We start from the raw sequence: 18,834 nt of genomic DNA on the forward strand, positions 1-18,834 counted from the left end.
GTTCTTTCGTTCTTTCTCGCTCACGCTAGTTTCTCCACCTCCCTCGGTGGCAGCGACTTTCCGTTCGGCCTTCCTGCCCGGGGACTCGCCCCGCGACCTCTCTTCGGATGCTTTGCCGACGCGACGTGCTCAAAGGCGTAGACAGGCGGCGGCGAAGGCAGCATGGCGAAGAAGAAAACCGCCAAGAAGGACGGCGGCGAAGGGCCGCAGGACGCGAAGAATCGCAAGGCTCTGGCGAAGGAGCAGAAGCGACAGAGGCAGGAGCAAAAAGCGAATCAGAAGCGGCTTAAAGTAGAGAAAAAGAAAAAGCAAAAAGAAGGCGGAGATCTTATGCACGTAAGCGCCACAGAGGGCTGCGAAGTGGATATGTCTACATCAAGAATACAGACATATGTGCGGCCATTACCACTCGTGTTAACCCCGAGTGCGCATGTGAACGCTTTTTGAGAGCTCCGCTTCGTGAATTGCTGTTAAAAAGCAGTTTCTATACGCTAAAGTGTGTATATATATGCTGTGATTGCCGGCGCAACCCTAATATCCCTGAAAAGGTCCTGCTTTCGCGTTTGTTTTGCAGTCGCGCTTTCGCGCGCTCTCGTCTGTGGGCTCCTCCTCTGCCTTGCGTGCACTCCCTCGCCACGCGTGTGCGTCCACGTGCGCAAATATCTGCATGTATGTCTGTATGGTTGCGGTTTTTTCTCCGTCGCGTGATTCCGGCTTGCCTTTCTGTGGGCATCGGCAGACAGAGGCCCGTAACGGTACATCAGGCCGCCCTTCGGAGATCCGTGTTGTCTCGGCCTCTCTTCTGCGATTTCCTTTCACCTTTGCCGGCGGAAACCCTGCCTACAAATACCTGCGCCGTCGCCTTCTCACACCCCCAGTTTGTGCGCGTTCGTTTTCTCTCAGGATGAAGAAGACATCGAGGAGTTGGTGAAGCGCCTTGATCAGGAACGCGAGGCCCTCAACGCGGTCGTGGTGCAAGTCGCCTCGCAGCCAGCCCCCCGCGCACACGGCTCCTTCACCGTGCTGCCCAAGTGCGTTTCAGATCGACTGCGTGTTTTGTCGCGTGTTTCCTCTCGGTTGTCTCGTCTTACACCGCCCATGCCGCCCATATATGGAGGCGATCCGGGAAGCGCATATCTGTCTCGCCGTCTAGGCGTATGCGTGCGCGGCTTACGCGCATGTGTGAGACTCTCCTGCGGATGCAATTCATGCGCCTGTGCGTGATCGCGCACGCGTGAGCCTGTGTCTCGGAGACAAGTGGCGGGCGCCTTGAACTGCGCGGATGTCCCTCCGCGCTGCGTTGGCAGCCGCAGTGCGCAGTTTCCTGCGTCTCCTCTGCACGCGCCGCTTTGCGCGGCCTTCGCGAGCGCGCGCGCCGTCTCGCGGCACTTCGCGTCTTCCGCTATCTCCTTGCCCGGTCTGCGACGATGCCGCGGCATGTCTCCACGCGTGTAGACTGGGCGAGGATGTCGCCATCCAGTCTCGCTGCCAGCAGACTATTTTTCTGCGCCTTCAATCATTTTCCCGTTTATTTACAATTTCCTCATACTCTTTTTCAGCATTTCTCTGCGGATTTTCCCGTACTTCTTTTGTGCATTTTTCTACGGTTTTTCCCATAGTATTATCTCGTGTGTGTGCACGATGTCTCGATGTGTGCATCTGCTTTTTTCTGTGCGCAGCCAAGACGTTCTCATGTTTGGAGGCGAGCGCTACGATGGTCAGCGTGTGCAGGTTTTCGGCGACCTGCATCGCTGGAGCGTGGAGAAAAACGAGTGGAAGCGAATTCTCTGCCCGCTGATGCCGAAGGCGCGATGCAGCCACCAGGCCGTGCTCTACAAGTGCGTCGCTCGGCAGAAGAGCTACGGACAAACAGCTCAAAAGTGTCTCGCCGGCGGGCAACGTGGTTTCGTGTACTTTTCGAGGCGTAGCGAAGGGACTGTGCCCATGCAGCTAAACAGATGACCGTGTCCACGCTTGTGAGCGGCGGAAAGATGTTCTACGTAACAGAAAGGGCAACATTCTCAGGTTGACCGGTCTTTGCGCAGCGTGCCGTCCTTTCGCCGTGAATAAGTGAGGGGGCCGTTAACCGGCACTCCGACAGGTGCACGGAGGCGAAAAGTCGGACATATATATATTCTGATTTATATTTATATTTTATGGTTTCGTTTATTTATGCTTACTATTCTTTTGTGGAGCGAAGTGGCGGCAGGGCGAGGTGAGCGAGAGGCAGAGGCTACGGTTTATGGGGATCGCGTATGTGGTTCGAGAGGATCGTCTTGAGCTGTTTTGTTGTGAACGCTCTGCAGCGACCACGTCTATCTCTTTGGCGGAGAGTTCAGCACATTTTACCAGTTTTTTCACTTCAAAGATCTCTGGAAATTCTCTCTTAAGACCAGCGTCTGGACAAAGCTCGAAGTCGCGAATGTCACGGAACTCCCTCAAGCCCGCAGTGGGCATCGGCTGGTAGGGTCTAGGGTTTAGGGTTGCGGAGATTCATCTTCATGCTTTCCCCTGGTTGCAGTTTTTCTTCTTGTCCTCCTCCCCTTCGCTTTGTGTCTGGGGTCTGAGTGCACTGCATAATCTCCGCTCTGTGCTCTGTCCTCGCTTTCTGGCCTCTGCGTCTTTCTGTGGTCTTCTTTTCTTCTTGCTGCGGGGGGTTGTGTCGTCTCGGGGTGTTTTTGTTAAACTTTGCCTGCCTTTTTTGTCCAGCCTGTTGTTTTTTTGCTGGCGTCGCCATCCCGTTTTTCTTCTCACAGTTTCTTGCAGGTATTTCTCCTTGCCTGCCGCAGCGTCTCTCTCTGCGAGGCTCGCTTTTCGAGATGACACACATGCCAACGTCCGCGATTCGTTCGGAGAAGAAGTTGTGCACAAATGGATGCGCAACAGCTGCACGGTCTCCGATACGCAGGATTGGCGCCCCGTCGCTCAGTGCTTCCCTTTTTTCTGCGTAGGCGATCTGGCGAAACGTCCTTGTGCTCTTTGGCGGTTTCCACGACACCACGAGGGAGACGCGGTACTTCAACGACCTCTATCTCTACTTCTTCAACGAAAACAAGTGGGTCTGGGTTTTGCGTGTCTGGGTTTCGGTTCCGCTCCCTGTTCTTTCCACTCCTTCATTTCCTCTTGACTCTCCCTGCGACGGCCTCCGAATTCCGTATTCGTTTTCGTTCTCTGGGAGGCCATGGGGCGTCGCTCGCTCGTTCGCGGCGCCGTCTTCCTTCAGGGGGCCTGCCCGTCCTGCCTCTCCTTTAATTTCCAGCGGCAGTTATTTTTCGGGATTTTCCCTCAACTTCCAGCCCCGAGAGTTTCCAGCCTGGTGCGCGCATGCATGTACATATCCCCTTTTTTTCCAATTTTGCGAATTTTTTTCTCTCAGGTGGCGGCGCGTCGAGTTCCCTCCGCATGCGTCAGTCCCGACGCCGCGCTCGGGCTGTCTGTTCCTCACCTACCCGCAGGGCGACTGCATCTTCATGCACGGCGGATTCGCGAAAATCAAAGATACCGCGAAGAAAGTCCAGGGCAAAACGTACACTGTGAGCAAAAGGCGCGGAGGCGCAGACGCAGGATCACGCAAAGCTCCTGGCTGTGTGTCTCGCTGAGGCTGCATGGCGCTCGCGCGGGCAGCAGCTGCACAGGCCCCGGGGTCGCGCGTAGGTGGCGTCCCTGGGCGGCGTTTACCGCGGTGCGAAGAAGGCTCCATATTCACTTATACAAATACCCTTATATATATGTCTACGTCTGTATGTGTCTGTATACGTTTCTCTACTTGTGGGTATATGTGGCGCGGCATATCTGGCTGTGTATGTGGCAGAATGTGTGGGCGTCCTTATATACGTATATGTGCAGATGTGTGGTTCGTGGTTCATATGGATGCTGGTACGGATGTGTATTGGCTTCTGGGCCGTTGTCTACTAGTCGTACATGTGTGCACAGTTTTGTGTGGGGAGCGCGGCATTTTTCTGTTTTTTTTTCAGGACACGTGGATTTTGAACCTGAAGCCGCTTATCAAAGACCCGCGGAAGGAAGTCCCGGTCTGGGAGAAGATTCGCAACGTGGGCGCGGTGCCGTCTCCGAGGACAGGTTAGCGAGAGACGCGCAGCAGCATGCGGTTCCAAGTTCACGGTTTGCGTGTGTCTCTGCTTTCGTTTTTGGGTCCTTCGAGACCTGAGAGGTGTTCGGCTTAGCCAGGCGTGCACTCAATGTGTGCTGTCTCATGGCGGCGGTGCGTTGGTTACTACGGTCGGCGCCCGAGGCTCGAGCTAGGAGGTTTCCTCAGTTAGGAACGAAGGAACGCGAGTGTGCTGAAGTTGTTTGTTCTGTCTGTCTCTCAGCGTCCAGGCGTTTTGCGTTTCCTTTCTGCACTCGCAGGCATGTCGGGTGCAGTCTTCAAACACTCCGCGATCGTCTTCGGAGGCGTCGCGGACGACGATGACGGCCGAGTGAAACTGAAGAGTACCTTCTACAACGATTTGTACTCCTTTGACATGGAAAGGAAGTGAGGTCTTTGCCACGGAGTTCTGCGCATTAACTCGTTCTTTCTCCGGTGCGCGGGAAAGTTTCGGGTGTGAAAGGGGCGAAGGTCAAATTCGTTGTGCCTCAGCGCGGGAGGTGCGCCTCACGGGGATACATTTCGGTTTACGTCTATCCGCGGAAAACTCTGTTGCAGTGTTCTGCGTGCGAACAGCTGCAAGAGAAGCCGCTACGTCTGTCGTACTGTAGGAGGAGCGTTTTTGCAGTCCGTCACGCCTTTTTCATCACACGTGTGACCGTGTATGCATCTATGGGCGCTTCTCACTGAGCGCGTCCACGCGGATGCAAAAATGCTGTAAAGCAGGCGTGTTCGAGTGTGAAGGGACAGCGCAGACGAGATAGACTATCTCAGTGCGTTCCAGCACGAAGGCGCAAGCGAGTGCGGGCCTTCCGTGTCCTTCGGATTCGCGTACTCGAGGCGCGAATGCCTCTCGCACGGTGTGAGAACACGTTTGCGCGTGAGTTGCGCCTCTTCTAGAAAGGAAGGACCCGAGGAGTATGAAAGGCTGGAGGGGCTTGCACAAGAGTGAGCAGCGTCTGGCGCTGGCCGCTGATGACGCGGAGTAAGCGAAGGGGCGCTGGCATGCAGAGGTGACGTGTGTGTGTGTGCGACTGTTTTCTTTTGCAGGCGGTGGTTTGAGCTGACACTGAAGGGCGAGAAGGAGAAGAAGAGTAAAGGAGCCGCTCGACAGAAGCGCAAGGCAGCTGCGGAGAAAGGTGGGGCCTTCGCTCTCACGCATTGACGCGTACACGAGCCGCGGACGACAGACCAGAGATTCCAAACAACAATCAACGAAAAAGGCATCTAGCTGGCGGTTTTCTCTTGCATCTGGATGCAGGGACAAATCGAGGAAGGGGATAGAGATACAGAGAGGCAGTTGCGCAGAGTATCGTTGCCTAGAGATATGTCGCGAGACGTGAGTGGCGGAATACGGGGAGCAATTCTGTGCAGAGAATCTCAGGCCGTAGCGCAGTGAGCGATGACTTTTTATCGACTCTTCTGTGCCGTGATGGGAGTGCGACAAGATACCGCGAGAGATTTGACTTTCTCACAAATCCCTAGTCGCGACGACTGCGAAAAGAGACGCACACCTGAAGAAGATAAGTGGATAGGGCTGCAGTCGCGCGTGGAATCCCTAGAGCAACAGGCCACCAGACTGGCGTCTTGCACGACGTGAAAGTTCGTGTGCATAATGTGCATAACTACATATATATATGCAATCGCATGTGACTCAATAATGTCTGCATCACAATATATGTGTATATATGTATGCATTCGATGTGACTCAGCGATGTGTCCCGCCTATACGCCCACTGCTTCGTCTCGTCCGCAGTTTTTCTCACAAGAATTTTCTTAGCATCCGTGGTTTTGGGCTGTCTCTGCGCGTGCTGCAGGCGAGGAAGATAGCGCGTCGAGCAGTGACAAAGAGACGCGCGGAAAAGACGATGACAACGATGTCCAAGAAGACGAAGACGATGAATGGCAGGTGCGCAGTGGAAGCGGCGAAGCGTGGAAAGAGGGAAAGTGCCTTGCAAATAAATCGAGCAATTTATATTTTTGCGCGTTTGCGTATCTCTAAAAGCGCGTGTAGAAGGCGCAGGTGTCGTGTTCAGGCAGCGCTTCAAGGCTGGCGTGAGACGTGGACACACAGAAGCACTACAAAGCCGTTCTCAGCGAAATGCAGACTTTCACGAGACTCGTGTAGGTGAATCAACGTTCGTCCTTGGCGCGTTGCAAAATGCACAGATGGCGGTTTGCATGCGCGTTGCTGGGCACAGAAAGAATCAACAGTGCGACGATACCGTCCTTCGGGCTTTATCATAGGACCGTAACAAAAACCCTTTCTTGCGCGTGCTTCAGAATTCGTTCGCGTACTTTGACGAGAAGGGACGCCTCGTGCGCATGCGTCTCGACGAGGGGAACCCGCCAGAGGCGCTCGGCTCGCACGCGCGTGCTTCTGTCGCTTCATCCTCCTCCGCTGCCTCTGCCTCCGACGTGGCTTCCTCTTGCTCCTCTTCGTCTTCGGCCTTCACGTTCTCGTCGTCCACGGCGTCCCCCGCCGCCGCGACTGCGCGCGGCGGCAAGCAATTCGGCGGAGACGGCTCTGTGAACTTTGCTAAGGCTCTCGCGTCTTCAGAGGCCGCTCTTCGCGGCGCCTGCCTGCAGGCCAGCGGCAGCGCGTCTGACGCGTTCAGCTGCGGGTCTTCGGTCTATCGAGCGGAGGTCTCTGGGGACGCGCCGCCAGCCCCCGCGAAGACGCGCTCTTCCTCCTCCTCTGCCTCGTCCTGCTCGTCGTCCTCTGCGTCTGCCTCCGGCACGTCGACTTCAGCTGCGCTTCCCTCCTCCGTCCCGCGGTCTCAGCTCTTCTTTCGAGGCGACGCGCCGTTGCCGCGCCTGCACGGACACCTCGCCATTCGCGGCAACTCCCTGCTGCTTTATGGTGGCCTCATGGAGCTCGACGACAAGGAGGTCACGCTCGATGACTGCTGGATGCTCAACCTCAGCAAACGGTGCGTGGGCGCAGCGGAAGAGACGACGCGAAGAGCGCCCTGCGAGCCGCGCGCTGGCAGGTCGCCCGCCGCCGCGGCTCGGAGGTCGCCGCGCGCGTGTGTGGCGTGTAAGATCGAATTAGGCGGAGGGGGAAAGCGTAGAGAAGAAAACCGTTGGCGTTCGGCTCGTATGTGTTTGTGCGTTGAGAAAGGTGTGCGGTGGCGATGGTAGGCCTGCAAGAATGTGTGGCTGACGGCGTGCGGATTCTACCTTTTTCAGCGAGCGATGGCAGCGTATCCTCGCCGGCACGATGCACGAACAGGAGTGGCTGGGCGACGACGAAGACGAAGAAGATGAAGATGAACAAGTAGACGAAGAAGAAGGCAGCGACGCAAGCAGCGATGAAGACTCGACTGAAGAGAGCTCCGACGAGAGCAGCTCGAGCGAGTCCGAAAGCAGCGACGAAGAAAATGAGGGGGATGTGGAGGAGAGCGGGGCGTCGTCTGGGGTCTGGCTGCCGCATGCGACTCGAAAAAAGTGCGTTTCTCACCTCGCTGAGGACGGCGAGAGCCTGTCGAGCTCCTTGAGTCCCGCCTCCCCGAGCGCTGCCGTCGGTGCGGAAAGCCGACACGCGAAGCGCGAAGACGATGCAGCGCCCGGCGCGGTCGCGCGAGAAGACGCCTCCTCCGACGAGGAGGAGGACGACGAGACGCCGCAGCTGCTGCGGCAGGGCGAAGAGCCCGTGACGGAGGCTTCGCCGGTCGATGCGCAAAGCACGACCAGCACTGCAGATCCCGCCTCGCCTGTTGGTCGCCCGAGCGGCGAACGCGAGAAGAAGAAAACAAAGTCCGCAGCAGCCAAGAAGAAGCGGAAGGCGGCGCGAGAGAAATCGTACCGGGAAGAAGTTGAAGAACTCAAGGTAGGCCGCGCCAGACGTCGGGCGGGGGGGGGCGGGGCGGCCGCAGGCAGGCGTCCCGCGCGTGCGACCTCGACGGCGGAACGGCCGGGAGCGAGGGAGAGGCGGCGGAGACAGACACGGAGACCCTGCATGCGTCGCCCTGTTGCTTTTCTGTACAGGAGAAGTACAGACTGCATGACATGGACGAGACTCCGCAAGAAGGCGAGACTCTGCGGCTCTTCTTCGACCGAACAAAGCAGCACTGGATAGAGTCCGTTGTACTCGAGGCGCGAAAAGAAGGTGAGGCTCCTCTCGCAACCCAGGGGCTCTGCGGTGACCTGGACATCTTCTAGCGCATTCTGCATGCCGCATTCCATTTGCGCGTCGGAGCTCTGGAAAGCTGCGCGGCAGGGCGTGAGCCATACGCGCGCGCACGTCCATCTTCAGCCACAAGGCGGATAGACATCACCGCAGCGAGCGCATGTTTAGTGATGTCTTCCGCCTTGTTGAAACCCTAAACCCTCAAAGACGATTTTCTCCCTCTGGTTGGCTTGCTTCCACAGGCGCTGAGAGCAGCAGCCGCGATTTGTTGCGAGACGACAAAGAGCTCAAGAGGGCGGCGTTCGCCGCGGCTTCTCAGCGATACGAAGAACTCTTGCCTTGTCTGAAGCGGCTTGAAGAGCTCCAGCTGCAGCAGGAGGAACAGAGTGAAGAAGAGTCCGCAGGCAGAAAAAAGAAGGGCGGCAAGCCCAGCATCACGGCGTCGGGCGGCCTACGGCGCGTGCGATGAACCTCTGCGCCTCCAAGTCGAAGCGAAGAGGCTGCGTTGTGCTGCGGCCTAAACCCTAAACCTGAACGCCTGTCTGCGGCAAACTTTCCGCTCTCTATCGATGGACGGCGCACGCACAATCCAAGTTGAATCGTGCCTGCAGGGGCGCCGTGCCAGGCGGGTGCCTGTCCGCGGCAGTGAGGCTTGCAGTCGCAGGCCGGATCAACCTCGATGGCTGCGTGTGGGCGACCGAGTGCGCTGTATTGAAATGGAGCGAGAGTCAGACCCCACCGCTGCCTCGAATCTCTTGTCGCCAGCTGCATAGTTTTTAGATACGATGGCATTTTCCCGGCGGCACCCGCGCCGTCTCCAGGAGGAAGCGAGAGATTTGAAGGGTATGAGTCGAAATTTGAGATGCGGGGGGGCAGTGGCGCCGACTCACTGTGCAACGCTACAGAAGCCTAGGGTCTGGCAACGCGTTTTTTCCGTGGTTGTTTGTCGTTTGCTGAGACGCAACATTTTGAGTTTTCTGGCAAAGCCAGAAGACGTCTCCAATGGAAGAGCTCCACCTGGGGGCGATCGCTGCCGGGCAGATCCAAACCTGCCAGTGCATAGAGGCTAGGGTGCGGAGCAGGACCACACGCCAGCGCCGACCGGCCTTTACCGAGTCGCAGGCGTGAGTGGCATTCCTGTGCTGCACTGAGAAGTGCATAGATCCACGACAGGCAGTGCTTCTCGTGAGCGAAGTGGCGGCGACAGCGGGCAATCAGGTCACTGCGAACTCAGCAGGCAGGTCAGATAGTGTGTCATCAGATGGGAAAGACGTAGTAAGTCGTGGATTTTGGGTGGGGGCAGCAGGTGTCTACAACGGTGAAGACAATTCAGGGTTGCAAGCAACTCGGAGTCATGACTAATTATCTGTGCCCTACGCCAAGCGAGTCAAGCTACGCAGCCCTAACGGTGATGGTTTTCTCGCGCATTCTAGTCGCCCACGAGCGGGCGTCTACACGCTTGCACCTGAGATTTGGTACAGCGGTCCAGTCGTGTGCGGGAAGCGCGGGCCGAGTGCAGAGCATCCGCTGAAGCATTCAACAGTTTGAAGTCATCAACGCGTACAGGACTGGTGCCCAGCCAAGAGTGGGTGGGGGTTTAACGGGTACGCGGATCGCAACTGCCAACGGGCAAAGATTCAGCGTGTTGGCGCTTCAGTTTACAGCGAGTATCAGCTGGGAGATTCTTTGAAACCTCCACAACACCCGCACTGCAGACCCCCCAGAAATCAAGCCAGGCACCCCATCCGCCAATGTCAGGCGCTTATTCGGCGGCCCTCGCCACCCCTGTTGAGCTCTCAGGACACCAAAACTCTGCCGACATCCTCCACACTCGAGTTTGAGCACCCCGACATGACCCACCCGCAGAAGGAAGAGTCCTCCGACAGATCCCGGTCGCTGCTCGTTGCCTCCGAAGGCTGCCCGAAACCGCCTCGCCTCGCAGCAAACGTCTGTCGCGTGCGCCTCGCAGGCACCGGCCTGCTGCTGTTTCGCCGTTCCAAGAGAGCTGCGGACGGCGCCACGTCGCTCGTGTGGAAGCGCAGCCGGGTCACGCAAGCCTGCCTCTGTCCGCCGCTATCCCCGTCGGTCTCTCTGGCTAGGCTTCCCGTGGCGAGCGCTTGCTCAGGCCCCCGCCTGCACTCGAGCCAGGGTCCGGGGGTCTCTTGAGCGCTCTCAGTCGGAAATTGCCCAGCCCCCGGTGAGCGAAGGGTCCTAGGACTTGGGCGGTGCATCGCGAGGCCGTCCGGAGGCCTCTGCGCCTGCTGGAGCTGCTTGCTCGCGTGGTGCGCCCGTCTCGAGCTGGACGAGGCTCTGCCCTCTCGGCGTCGCCTCGCCGAGGCGTCGCGATGTCTGTCGTGCAATCCTCTGTGGATCTTGGAGTGGGCCGGTCGGTACGGGCGTTTCTGCGGCCCTGGGCTGTCGGGAAGGTCCTTCAAGGTGTAGGGCAGCACTTTCTTCGACGGCGTGCAGGGCACGGTCGGCGCGAAGGGGTGCTCCGGCAGGCGGGCGAAGGAGGGAAGCGAAACCTGGTGAGGGTGGTGCGACAGGGGGTAGGGCCGCCCCCGGTGTTCGAGCTGCTGGTAGTTGGAGGGAAAGCCACCGGCGCCAGCTCTGTCGTCGAACTCACCCCCCGCGTCGCTCGCGGACGCGAAAGACAGTCGCCGCGAACTGGCTTCCAAGCTGGGGTGCGGCGGCGGCGGCACCGGCATGTCTCCACAAGGCGACACGCCTCCGCGCGCTTCGACAGCCGTCCGCGGCCCGAAGGGCGGAGTTCTCTCCAGATGCGCGGGATCCAGCGACAGGTCAACTCGCTTCTTCGCTCGAGATTCCCAGCCGTGACCGCCGCCCCTCGGAAGCGGCGACAAAGGCGCTGTGTCTCCGGACAGGGCAGACGTTTCGCTCTCCGAGCGCCTAAGACGAGTTCCGCCGTCCGCTAGCTGAGAGCGCAGCGAAGTGTTGGGTCGCGATAGACGTCGCAGGGACTCCTCTGCCGGCCCCCAGCCGTGTGCTTCCGCTTCTTCTGTCGATGCCTCGAAGCTTTTGAGACGCCGAGCTGGCAGGATGAGTCTTGCGCAGTCTTCATCACCTTGAATCCAGGCAGACGCCACTCGGTTCGCGGACGACCTGGGGTGGCTCTCGTCCGAGTCATTGCTCACAAACCGGTGCCGCCCTCTGCTGGACTGCCAGTCTTCTTTAGAGGAGGAACTCCGCCTGCCGCCCGTCGTCGACCCTCTGCTCACTGTCCGCCGCGACCTCGAGCTGCTCAACGTGGATCCCTGGCTACCGGTGCCCACTGGGAAACTGTCGTGATCGCTCTCTGAAGAATTCTGTCGCGTTCCGAGCCGGAAGACGCACACCTCGTCGTCAGACAAGTGCTCAAACCTGTAGTCCTCCAGACCAGTGTACTCCAATGCCTCTTGGGGGTGAGCCGGGGGGGGGGCATCGGCGTGTGTGTCGAACGGCGACCCGTTGGAGCTTGTGCGTGAGCGCCGCATGGGCCGTAGCCGAGCCTCTCGGAGGAAGTCGCCGTTGCTTCGCAGAAACGCAGCAAGAGACAGATGTCCAACCTCCGGCCTTCGCCCTTCTCGCGGCGACTCGTCTGCCCGCCTTGTGAACGCCTTGTGGTCAGAGGCCCGCCCATCCTGGCTCGGAAAGTTCTGCTGGGCTTGGCGTTCGAGTTCCCGGTAGCGTTCTCGGAGCTGACGCCTCAGCTCCCGCTGATGCTCCCTCCGAAGCCTCGAGAAGTCGTCTGGCAAGCCGTCTGAGTTCCCTCGGTCGCTCTCCCTCACCGCCGCGGGAACCACGGAGAGGACGCGACCCCAAATTCGCCGCGGCTGCGGCTCCGGGCAGCGCCGGAGGTTGTTTCTGGCGTCCAGAAGCCACTCGAGGACGCCGTGGGACTCGGCCTGCCGCTTCAAGGGGTCGAGAATGTCTCGTTCCTTGCCTGGAGGGGGCCCAGGCAGCGACCGCGGCGGGCAAATAAAGGGGTACGGGAACTGAACATGTTCCTCCTCCGCGCTCGCAGGATACATCATTGTTGTGGAAATCGTGAGGCAAACGAGACGGGAACACGCTGCATGCCCTATCGGAAAATAGGGTGGAAGAATAAAACTGCTTTAGGGGAAACTTCGTTGAAGAGCTTGGAAAACTCGCGCGCGCGCAGCTGGGACTGAAGCGATTGCTCGGAAAGGGAAAAATTCCAAGTGAGACACACGCCGGAGACACACGCCTTCTTCTTGTTATGAAAATGGACTGTCGAACCATCGGTAGCGGCAGACTTTCGGGGTCTCTGTGTGCAGCGATGTCGCTGCGATAGTTTGCCACGACGTCGCGCGGATTCGCTGAGGATTCTTGTGCCGCCCGACCCACTGGCTTCGCCACGTGGGTCTCTGTGCGGGTCATTCACACGAAAAACAACTCGCGATCGGCGTCGAGGTCAGGTGACACAGCCAGGCGCCGGTGTGCAGTGTGGATAAGGGCTTCCGCGCGGATCCTTGGGTCATCATCTGCGCAGCCCTCTCTGAGCGAACTACAGATGCGGATTGACGGTGAACTGCTGGGTGGAGAAACCTACAGCTGGATAGCAAATTTAGAGTTAAACAGGAGGGGATAAATCGGGAAGATGAAGCTTGGGGTTTTTTGGTGCGCTGGCCTGGTGACCCGAGGCGTCGTCAATCGTTGGGCGCCTCATAATGAAACAAGCGAGAGTGCGCGCGCGGCGCGCAGGGGGACAGTGACATCTGCCAGCGCCAACTCTCGCATGTCATCGAACCTTGTCCACACCTGCGAATTTTTCGAGAACGAGCCAGGGCCGTCCACGTTTCCGAAGCACAGACACGTTGGAAACCCTTTCTGAGGATCACTGCTGGAGAGGAACCCAGAGATGCACTCGCAGCTTCTACCCTTGATGCGAGAACAACAGCCTGGCAGTGGCACGAAGTGCTAGGGAGATGTGGCCGCAGCGCGTCTGCGGCACCGCTTGTCGCTCGAGACGTTCTTGAACTTGGCGGGGACCAACGAGCCGAGGAAACCACACTCGGAAAAATGCAAGCATGAAAATTAGAAAAGGAAGGAAACCCGCTTTGGGGAACATGTAGGAAAAACGTCAACGACAAAGATTGAAATTCCGCGCAGTGGCAACGGACGCGGCTCTCGAGCCGCTGACAAAGGCACACAACCGGCTCGCGGACGAGTCCACCCGTCGTAGCTCTACAGGGTCGACATGCGAAAGGCAGAGGCTCCCTGCTGGTTCGCCAATCGCGCAAAGGCCTCTCTGCCGCATGCCGAGTCCTTTCCGAGGTGCTGAGTCACATCACGGCGCCAGTCTCTCACGCAAAAAAAAATCACTTGGATACAATACGATGGGGTTGAATGTGTGACAGATTCGATGCAGCGTCTTTTACTCAGTAGCCCGCCGGAATGACGTGGCTGGCCAAACTGCCAAAATGTGCAGCCGTGACGAGCGCTGTAAGGCCGCCACCGCGTCCCGAAAAGGCGGCCTGGGAGGCTCGTAACTGCAAACATTTCCAATCATCTTCGCTGGTACACGCACGTGCAGCTTGTCGGCTAGTCCATGCCGTGGTTGCGGGTTAGAATCATGTGGTACACAAGTAGAGCTATGACGGCACCACACGGCCTGCTCTTGCACAGTCGGGTCTTTCTGCAGCGCGCAGGGATCAGGAGCGGCCAACCCGCGCGTCTACTGTGAATCAGGCCGTAGGTCTGGATATGTTGGAGCAGGGAATGGGTGAGCGCACATCTGCGTGAGAGTAGAAAAGAAGGGAGGCGATGGGCAAGCTTACAGAATGCTATGTCCACCGGTGCTGTTTGTTGCAGAACGTAGAGGTGTCAACTTGCAGCAGAAACACTCAAGGGGGAGCTGTGTGTGTCACAGCCTGATATGATAAGCGATGCCCACGGATCATGATCCAGCGCCCCGTGCATGCAGAGGTCGCAGTTTGTCCTACAGACACTGTGGAGGCCGTTGGTGGCATCAGTCCGTTCAGTCTCCCGCCACTTTGCTGGGGGCCACTGCTTGAGAGTTTCACTGCTAGTGAGCGCCCCTACTGTTCGTGGAAGGTTGTCGGGGTATCGTGTCCTCCAAACATGAACGCATTCTAGACTGGCTGGCGACGCTCGCTCCTAACCTCAACTCGGCCAGAGTCACGTCACTCCGAGAAACGTTCTTGCAGCGCCGCGATCCGCGAGCGCGAGCCCCCTACACTGTGAAGTGCATCAACAAAAGTGTCTCAGTGTGGAACGCCGAGCTATCTTAAGTGTGTTCGTATGCACGGAATACGACGTGCTGGACTTCCAGGCGTCACCGACGTATCTCCGCAAGGTGCTCTCGCACATGAGTACCAAGACAACCGCGTTACAACCCACCAGACATTCCACCATGCCTAACCCTGTGCCTCTGTGAGTGATAGTGAAAGGGCACATCCGAGTAGATGACAATGAGGGCACATCCGAGTAGATGACAATGAAGAGGCGATGTTTGCCAAGGGTCGAAGAAGTGATTGACTATAGCGAATCCTACACCCAACACAGAAGCGGGGCTCGCAAGTGCCTCTACATCGTGTTCCCAGAAAACCCAAAGGCGGCATTCACTTATGCTTAGGGATTAAATGCACGGGCGCCAAGTAAGAGATTGATTACGAAGTGTCCGCTGAAAAACGAAACACGTAGTCTAGGTTATGGTAAACCCTGGATTCCACAGTAGCGCACCATTAATACACAGCGTTGCAGACAGCTTATTCGTAGGTCAGAAAAGACATGTTATGAAGAAAGAATAGCGCGGCAATCCGTAACACTGGTGGTTGGGCCAGTAGTGAAATTCTTGTAGACGCAGACCTGCCGAAAAGAACTGTGTGCGACCGTCCCCAAACCCTCGTCAGCGGAATAAACTATCAATTCTCGCATTTGGCCGCCAATCTGCAGTGTGGCGTATATCTGTAACGGCCAGCGCCACCGCCTTTTGTTCAGCGTTGCGTCAAACGTAGACTGCGCCACTCACCCACTCGATAGCAAGGAGAGAGCGACGGCTACGAAAGCGGCGGCTAGAGTCCCGGTCAGTCTGTTGCGCGCACCTGCGTGAATGACGACTGTCAGAGTATGTTCACTGACAGCAAAAAACTCTTGCTCTTGAAGCCGGCGTCTAAACACGATATTTGGGTCATCTCCTGCTTTGTGGGTGGCGGGCCCCGTGACTACCAGGCAGAACTCAACAAGGCCGTCATCCAAGCCATCTGCTGGCGGGGTGGTGAAGGTGTATTTTCTGCCATCCAACTCGTCTCTATCAACATCTCTCCGCCAAAATATATGGCCTGGGTGCGCGAATGCGAATTCTTGCTTGTAACTGATCTTACGCCCTAGGTCACAGTTGGGATTATCATAAGCGTAAGCTTCCGTGGAAAACGTCGGTGGCTCAACCATGGCACTAAAATCAGCTGTGCGATCAATTATCTGGAATGTTTCGCTGGCCTGGAGCCAGAAGTCGTAGCGTGCGTCTTCAGTAAGGCCATCAGCAGGAATAACAACGGCATAGTCTGGCTGGCCTTGGGGAGCCCCCTGAGAACACATGGGGCACTGAATCAACGTCAAAGACGTAACTGCCAGGAAGGTAATGAAGACGTTTTCTGAGCTTGCCATCTTCTGAACTCAGTGGACACTTCCTGTCTGTTCCAATTCATGAGCCGGATGCTTTCGGACTCCACATGCACAGGTACATCCAACTGTTGTGCTCCGTCGATCTGCTAAGGGGCGGCAGCATTTCGAACAAGGTAATCACGGGGGTATGCCTCATGTGCACCTCGCGCCATACAACCGTCTTTCGCAGGTTCGGTTCACTATGTTCTATTGCTGCGAATAGTGGCATGCGAGATCTGATCATGGCACACCTCCAGTGAAGCGACTCCCAAAACTCGACAGTTATTGCTGTTCGGCACCTTCCCATCCGAACACCGGTGCACCTTTTCGAGTTATGAAGGCCCCACCTCGTTCGGCAGCCACTTCGGCAACACTCTAAACTTCTCTTTCTGAAGAAGATACAAACAGGCCGCACCATTGCTGGTGGCATGGCACGTCTCACGAGTATATAACTGGATTTTCGCGTGCGTCCGGATGTTCCTAGATTTCACGGAAGGTGAATGGAACAGAGATTGGGAAGCGGGATGGCGGACAAAATTAACTGTCGAGTCTTCGGAGTCGCTTCGCTGGAAGTGTGCCCGGATCGGATCCCGTATGGGAGCTGGCAACTTCGTTTTGGGCTGTGTATTCGGAGTTTGTCCACCACTGGACTCAAGAAAAATGGTATTGAAACAGACGATGAACAAATTGTGTATACTATGGGACAGGTTGCTCTCACTAGAGGCGGCACGTTTCCTCTGTCATGGTCCACTGACAACGCCGACACTTCACAATTCCGAGGCCTAAAACTGGGGAACATTGCAACTTGCCAATCTGCTTTTGTGGACAAGCGATTACAAGCATGGCAACGGAAGCGGTGCCCTCTAAAGAGTAGAAGTGCCGAGCGGTTACTGTAGCACCGGAAGCGAAGTCCTCCAAGAGCGCAATCTCTTAATATAGCAAGCCAAGCAGAATGAAATGAATTACGGATTCCACGCGCACTCCAAAAGAGAGTGTAACAGCGAACCTAATCCGAAGTGTCGAAAGAAGATGTCCCTCACTGGTGGTGTGGGCCGGTTCCGATAGACCAGGTGCGCTGGCCTCTGTGGAAATAGAAAACACGTCTATGGCCACCCAGTTGAGTTTTGTAGTTGCCACGAGAGAGATTCTGACTGCCCCCCCTGCATTCATCGTCCCACACGCAAGGCCCCTAGGCCATCGGCTCTATACAATTGACACGCAAGCTCCATAGAGATGATGTAAGGCGCTTAGAGAAATCGAGGAGGCAATACCTTCCCATGCCTCTTCTTCGGCAGCCCCCCCTCCGTGCAATCTACCTTACAGAAAACTAAAGCCAGGTGCTGTGACACAATACAATGTCTTGCCTTTGTGAAACTGAGGGGCGTGCTGCACATTACAACCAGAGAGGTCTTGTTCCCGTTGGGGGTCTGTCTGCCGTGGCGTCGGCGTCTGACCACTCCAGAGCTTACGAAGGCAAAGGTAAAGCTGATTGACAATGACCAGATGGATGTGTCTATCAAAGCCGCTGAACGGGTCTTTCCTAACTTGTCAGAAAAACGGCGACTCTACGGCGGGCCGCCGCAAAGAGCCGCCTAGAGCTGCAAGTGACGGAAGACCTCGCTGGTCTGGCCTGGGACCCATTTTCTACAGCCACACACCTGCCGAAAGCTCCCAGAAGCTATGTAAAACACAGTATTATTGGATCTATCCGGATCTATTCCTCCAGCTTCAACGGCGATAATCTGGTCTCCGCGTCGGCGTGAAAGCACGAAAGGTTACTTTCGCGAGTTCTGCAGCTACACAAAGGATCATTTGGCATTCTTGAGCAGGGAGGATGAACTGTCCGTGTAGTACATGACTAAGAGAGTGCTTTCTACTCACAGCTACACCAGAGATCCATTCTCTGTTTGAGACCATGCGGTATTCCAGATCGAGACCATACTCTTCTTTCGTTGAACACTCTCAATGATCCGTACTGTGTGAAGGCTTCGAATGGCATTGACTCAGGCGTACGTACTTTCTCTTCTGCCGGCTGCGCTTGCAACTTCGCCCAAAGATGCCGCGTTTTTTCATAAAAGGGCGCTCGGAGCTGTCTTCCGGTAATAGCTCACCGATAACGAACGAGCCCCGCCGTTCCACATGCGCCGTTCTCTCCGGTGAGTCTATGGCTACGAGGCTTTTGTACTGAATGCTGCCTCCTCTGTATTGATAACATTTGGAGAACAAACTGCATTTGCTAGGGGTGTTCCTGCGCTATATCGCTGTTCCTCCCCGCAGGGCGGAGATGTCCTGCGGCGAGCTCCCTTTGCCGTCTTTTCTGGAGGTCTGTGAGAGCAAAACTGGGGAGGGGGGGTAGGCACTTGCCGAAAAAAAACTGCGAGCAGGCACCCATTCAGGTGGCTTCTACAACGGAATAAGGTGATCTCGTCTTTACTGGAAATGTAACCAGCCCCAGACACGTCAGACCGCCTTAGAGCACAAAGGATTTGAGCAGTGTGTCCGCCCCCCTCCTTGTGTCTTGTCTTGTCGCGCGTCTTGATGCCCACTCGGACCTTGGAGCGCGGGTGGAGGGTAGGTGCCATACAAAGGATGGAGAGCCGCCCATGCGCAGAGTAAATACACGACAGTTTCCTGCCCGCCTGCGTGTGACACTGCGACATGTTTCATAAAAGTGAACTGACTCTGCAATTTCCTTTCCTGGCTGAGCAAAGGCTCTTGCTTTCCACGAATCTTTACTGTCCTTCCTCTCAGCCTCTCGTATTCCGCGCCCTGCCCTGGTGGGTGGCTACCTGTCCCGTAAATTGTCTGGTCAAAAAACACGCGTGCGAGTCTGTGCGCGTACTGTCTTCGGCAGCGAATACAGGGGGATATTTCTCGTGCCTCTCTTTTTGAGTTTTTTGGAAACTCCTGAAGTTACAAGTTGTATTCTGGTTCTCGACATTGGCTC

The 18,834-nt window shown here is 56.8% G+C and overlaps 3 protein-coding genes across 3 annotated transcripts; 1 reads left to right on the plus strand and 2 right to left on the minus strand.

Annotated features, from left to right (window-relative positions):
* Positions 1 to 162: 162 nt before the first annotated feature.
* Positions 163 to 8,709, plus strand: BESB_083380 (kelch repeat-containing protein; the record flags this gene model as incomplete). Its single annotated transcript, XM_029366688.1, has 15 exons — positions 163 to 336; positions 904 to 1,031; positions 1,680 to 1,838; positions 2,307 to 2,463; positions 2,952 to 3,055; positions 3,377 to 3,533; positions 3,975 to 4,080; positions 4,369 to 4,495; positions 5,159 to 5,247; positions 5,935 to 6,017; positions 6,392 to 7,041; positions 7,301 to 7,529; positions 7,581 to 7,940; positions 8,099 to 8,219; positions 8,483 to 8,709. The coding sequence occupies 15 exons, from the start codon at positions 163 to 165 to the stop codon at positions 8,707 to 8,709; spliced, it is 2,871 nt and encodes a 956-aa protein (XP_029217148.1).
* Positions 8,710 to 10,036: 1,327 nt separating this feature from the next.
* On the minus strand, positions 10,037 to 12,274 carry BESB_083390 (uncharacterized protein; the record flags this gene model as incomplete). The annotated part of the gene is made up of 1 exon (XM_029366689.1): positions 10,037 to 12,274. One exon carries the CDS (start codon positions 12,272 to 12,274, stop codon positions 10,037 to 10,039), a length of 2,238 nt encoding a protein of 745 aa, XP_029217149.1.
* A 2,977-nt stretch (positions 12,275 to 15,251) lies between these two features.
* On the minus strand, positions 15,252 to 15,890 carry BESB_083400 (uncharacterized protein; the record flags this gene model as incomplete). The annotated part of the gene is made up of 1 exon (XM_029366690.1): positions 15,252 to 15,890. The coding sequence occupies one exon, from the start codon at positions 15,888 to 15,890 to the stop codon at positions 15,252 to 15,254; it is 639 nt and encodes a 212-aa protein (XP_029217150.1).
* Positions 15,891 to 18,834: the final 2,944 nt, after the last annotated feature.

Source organism: Besnoitia besnoiti, chromosome VIII (genome assembly GCF_002563875.1).
Source record: "Besnoitia besnoiti strain Bb-Ger1 chromosome VIII, whole genome shotgun sequence".
Lineage (NCBI taxonomy): Eukaryota > Apicomplexa > Conoidasida > Eucoccidiorida > Sarcocystidae > Besnoitia > Besnoitia besnoiti.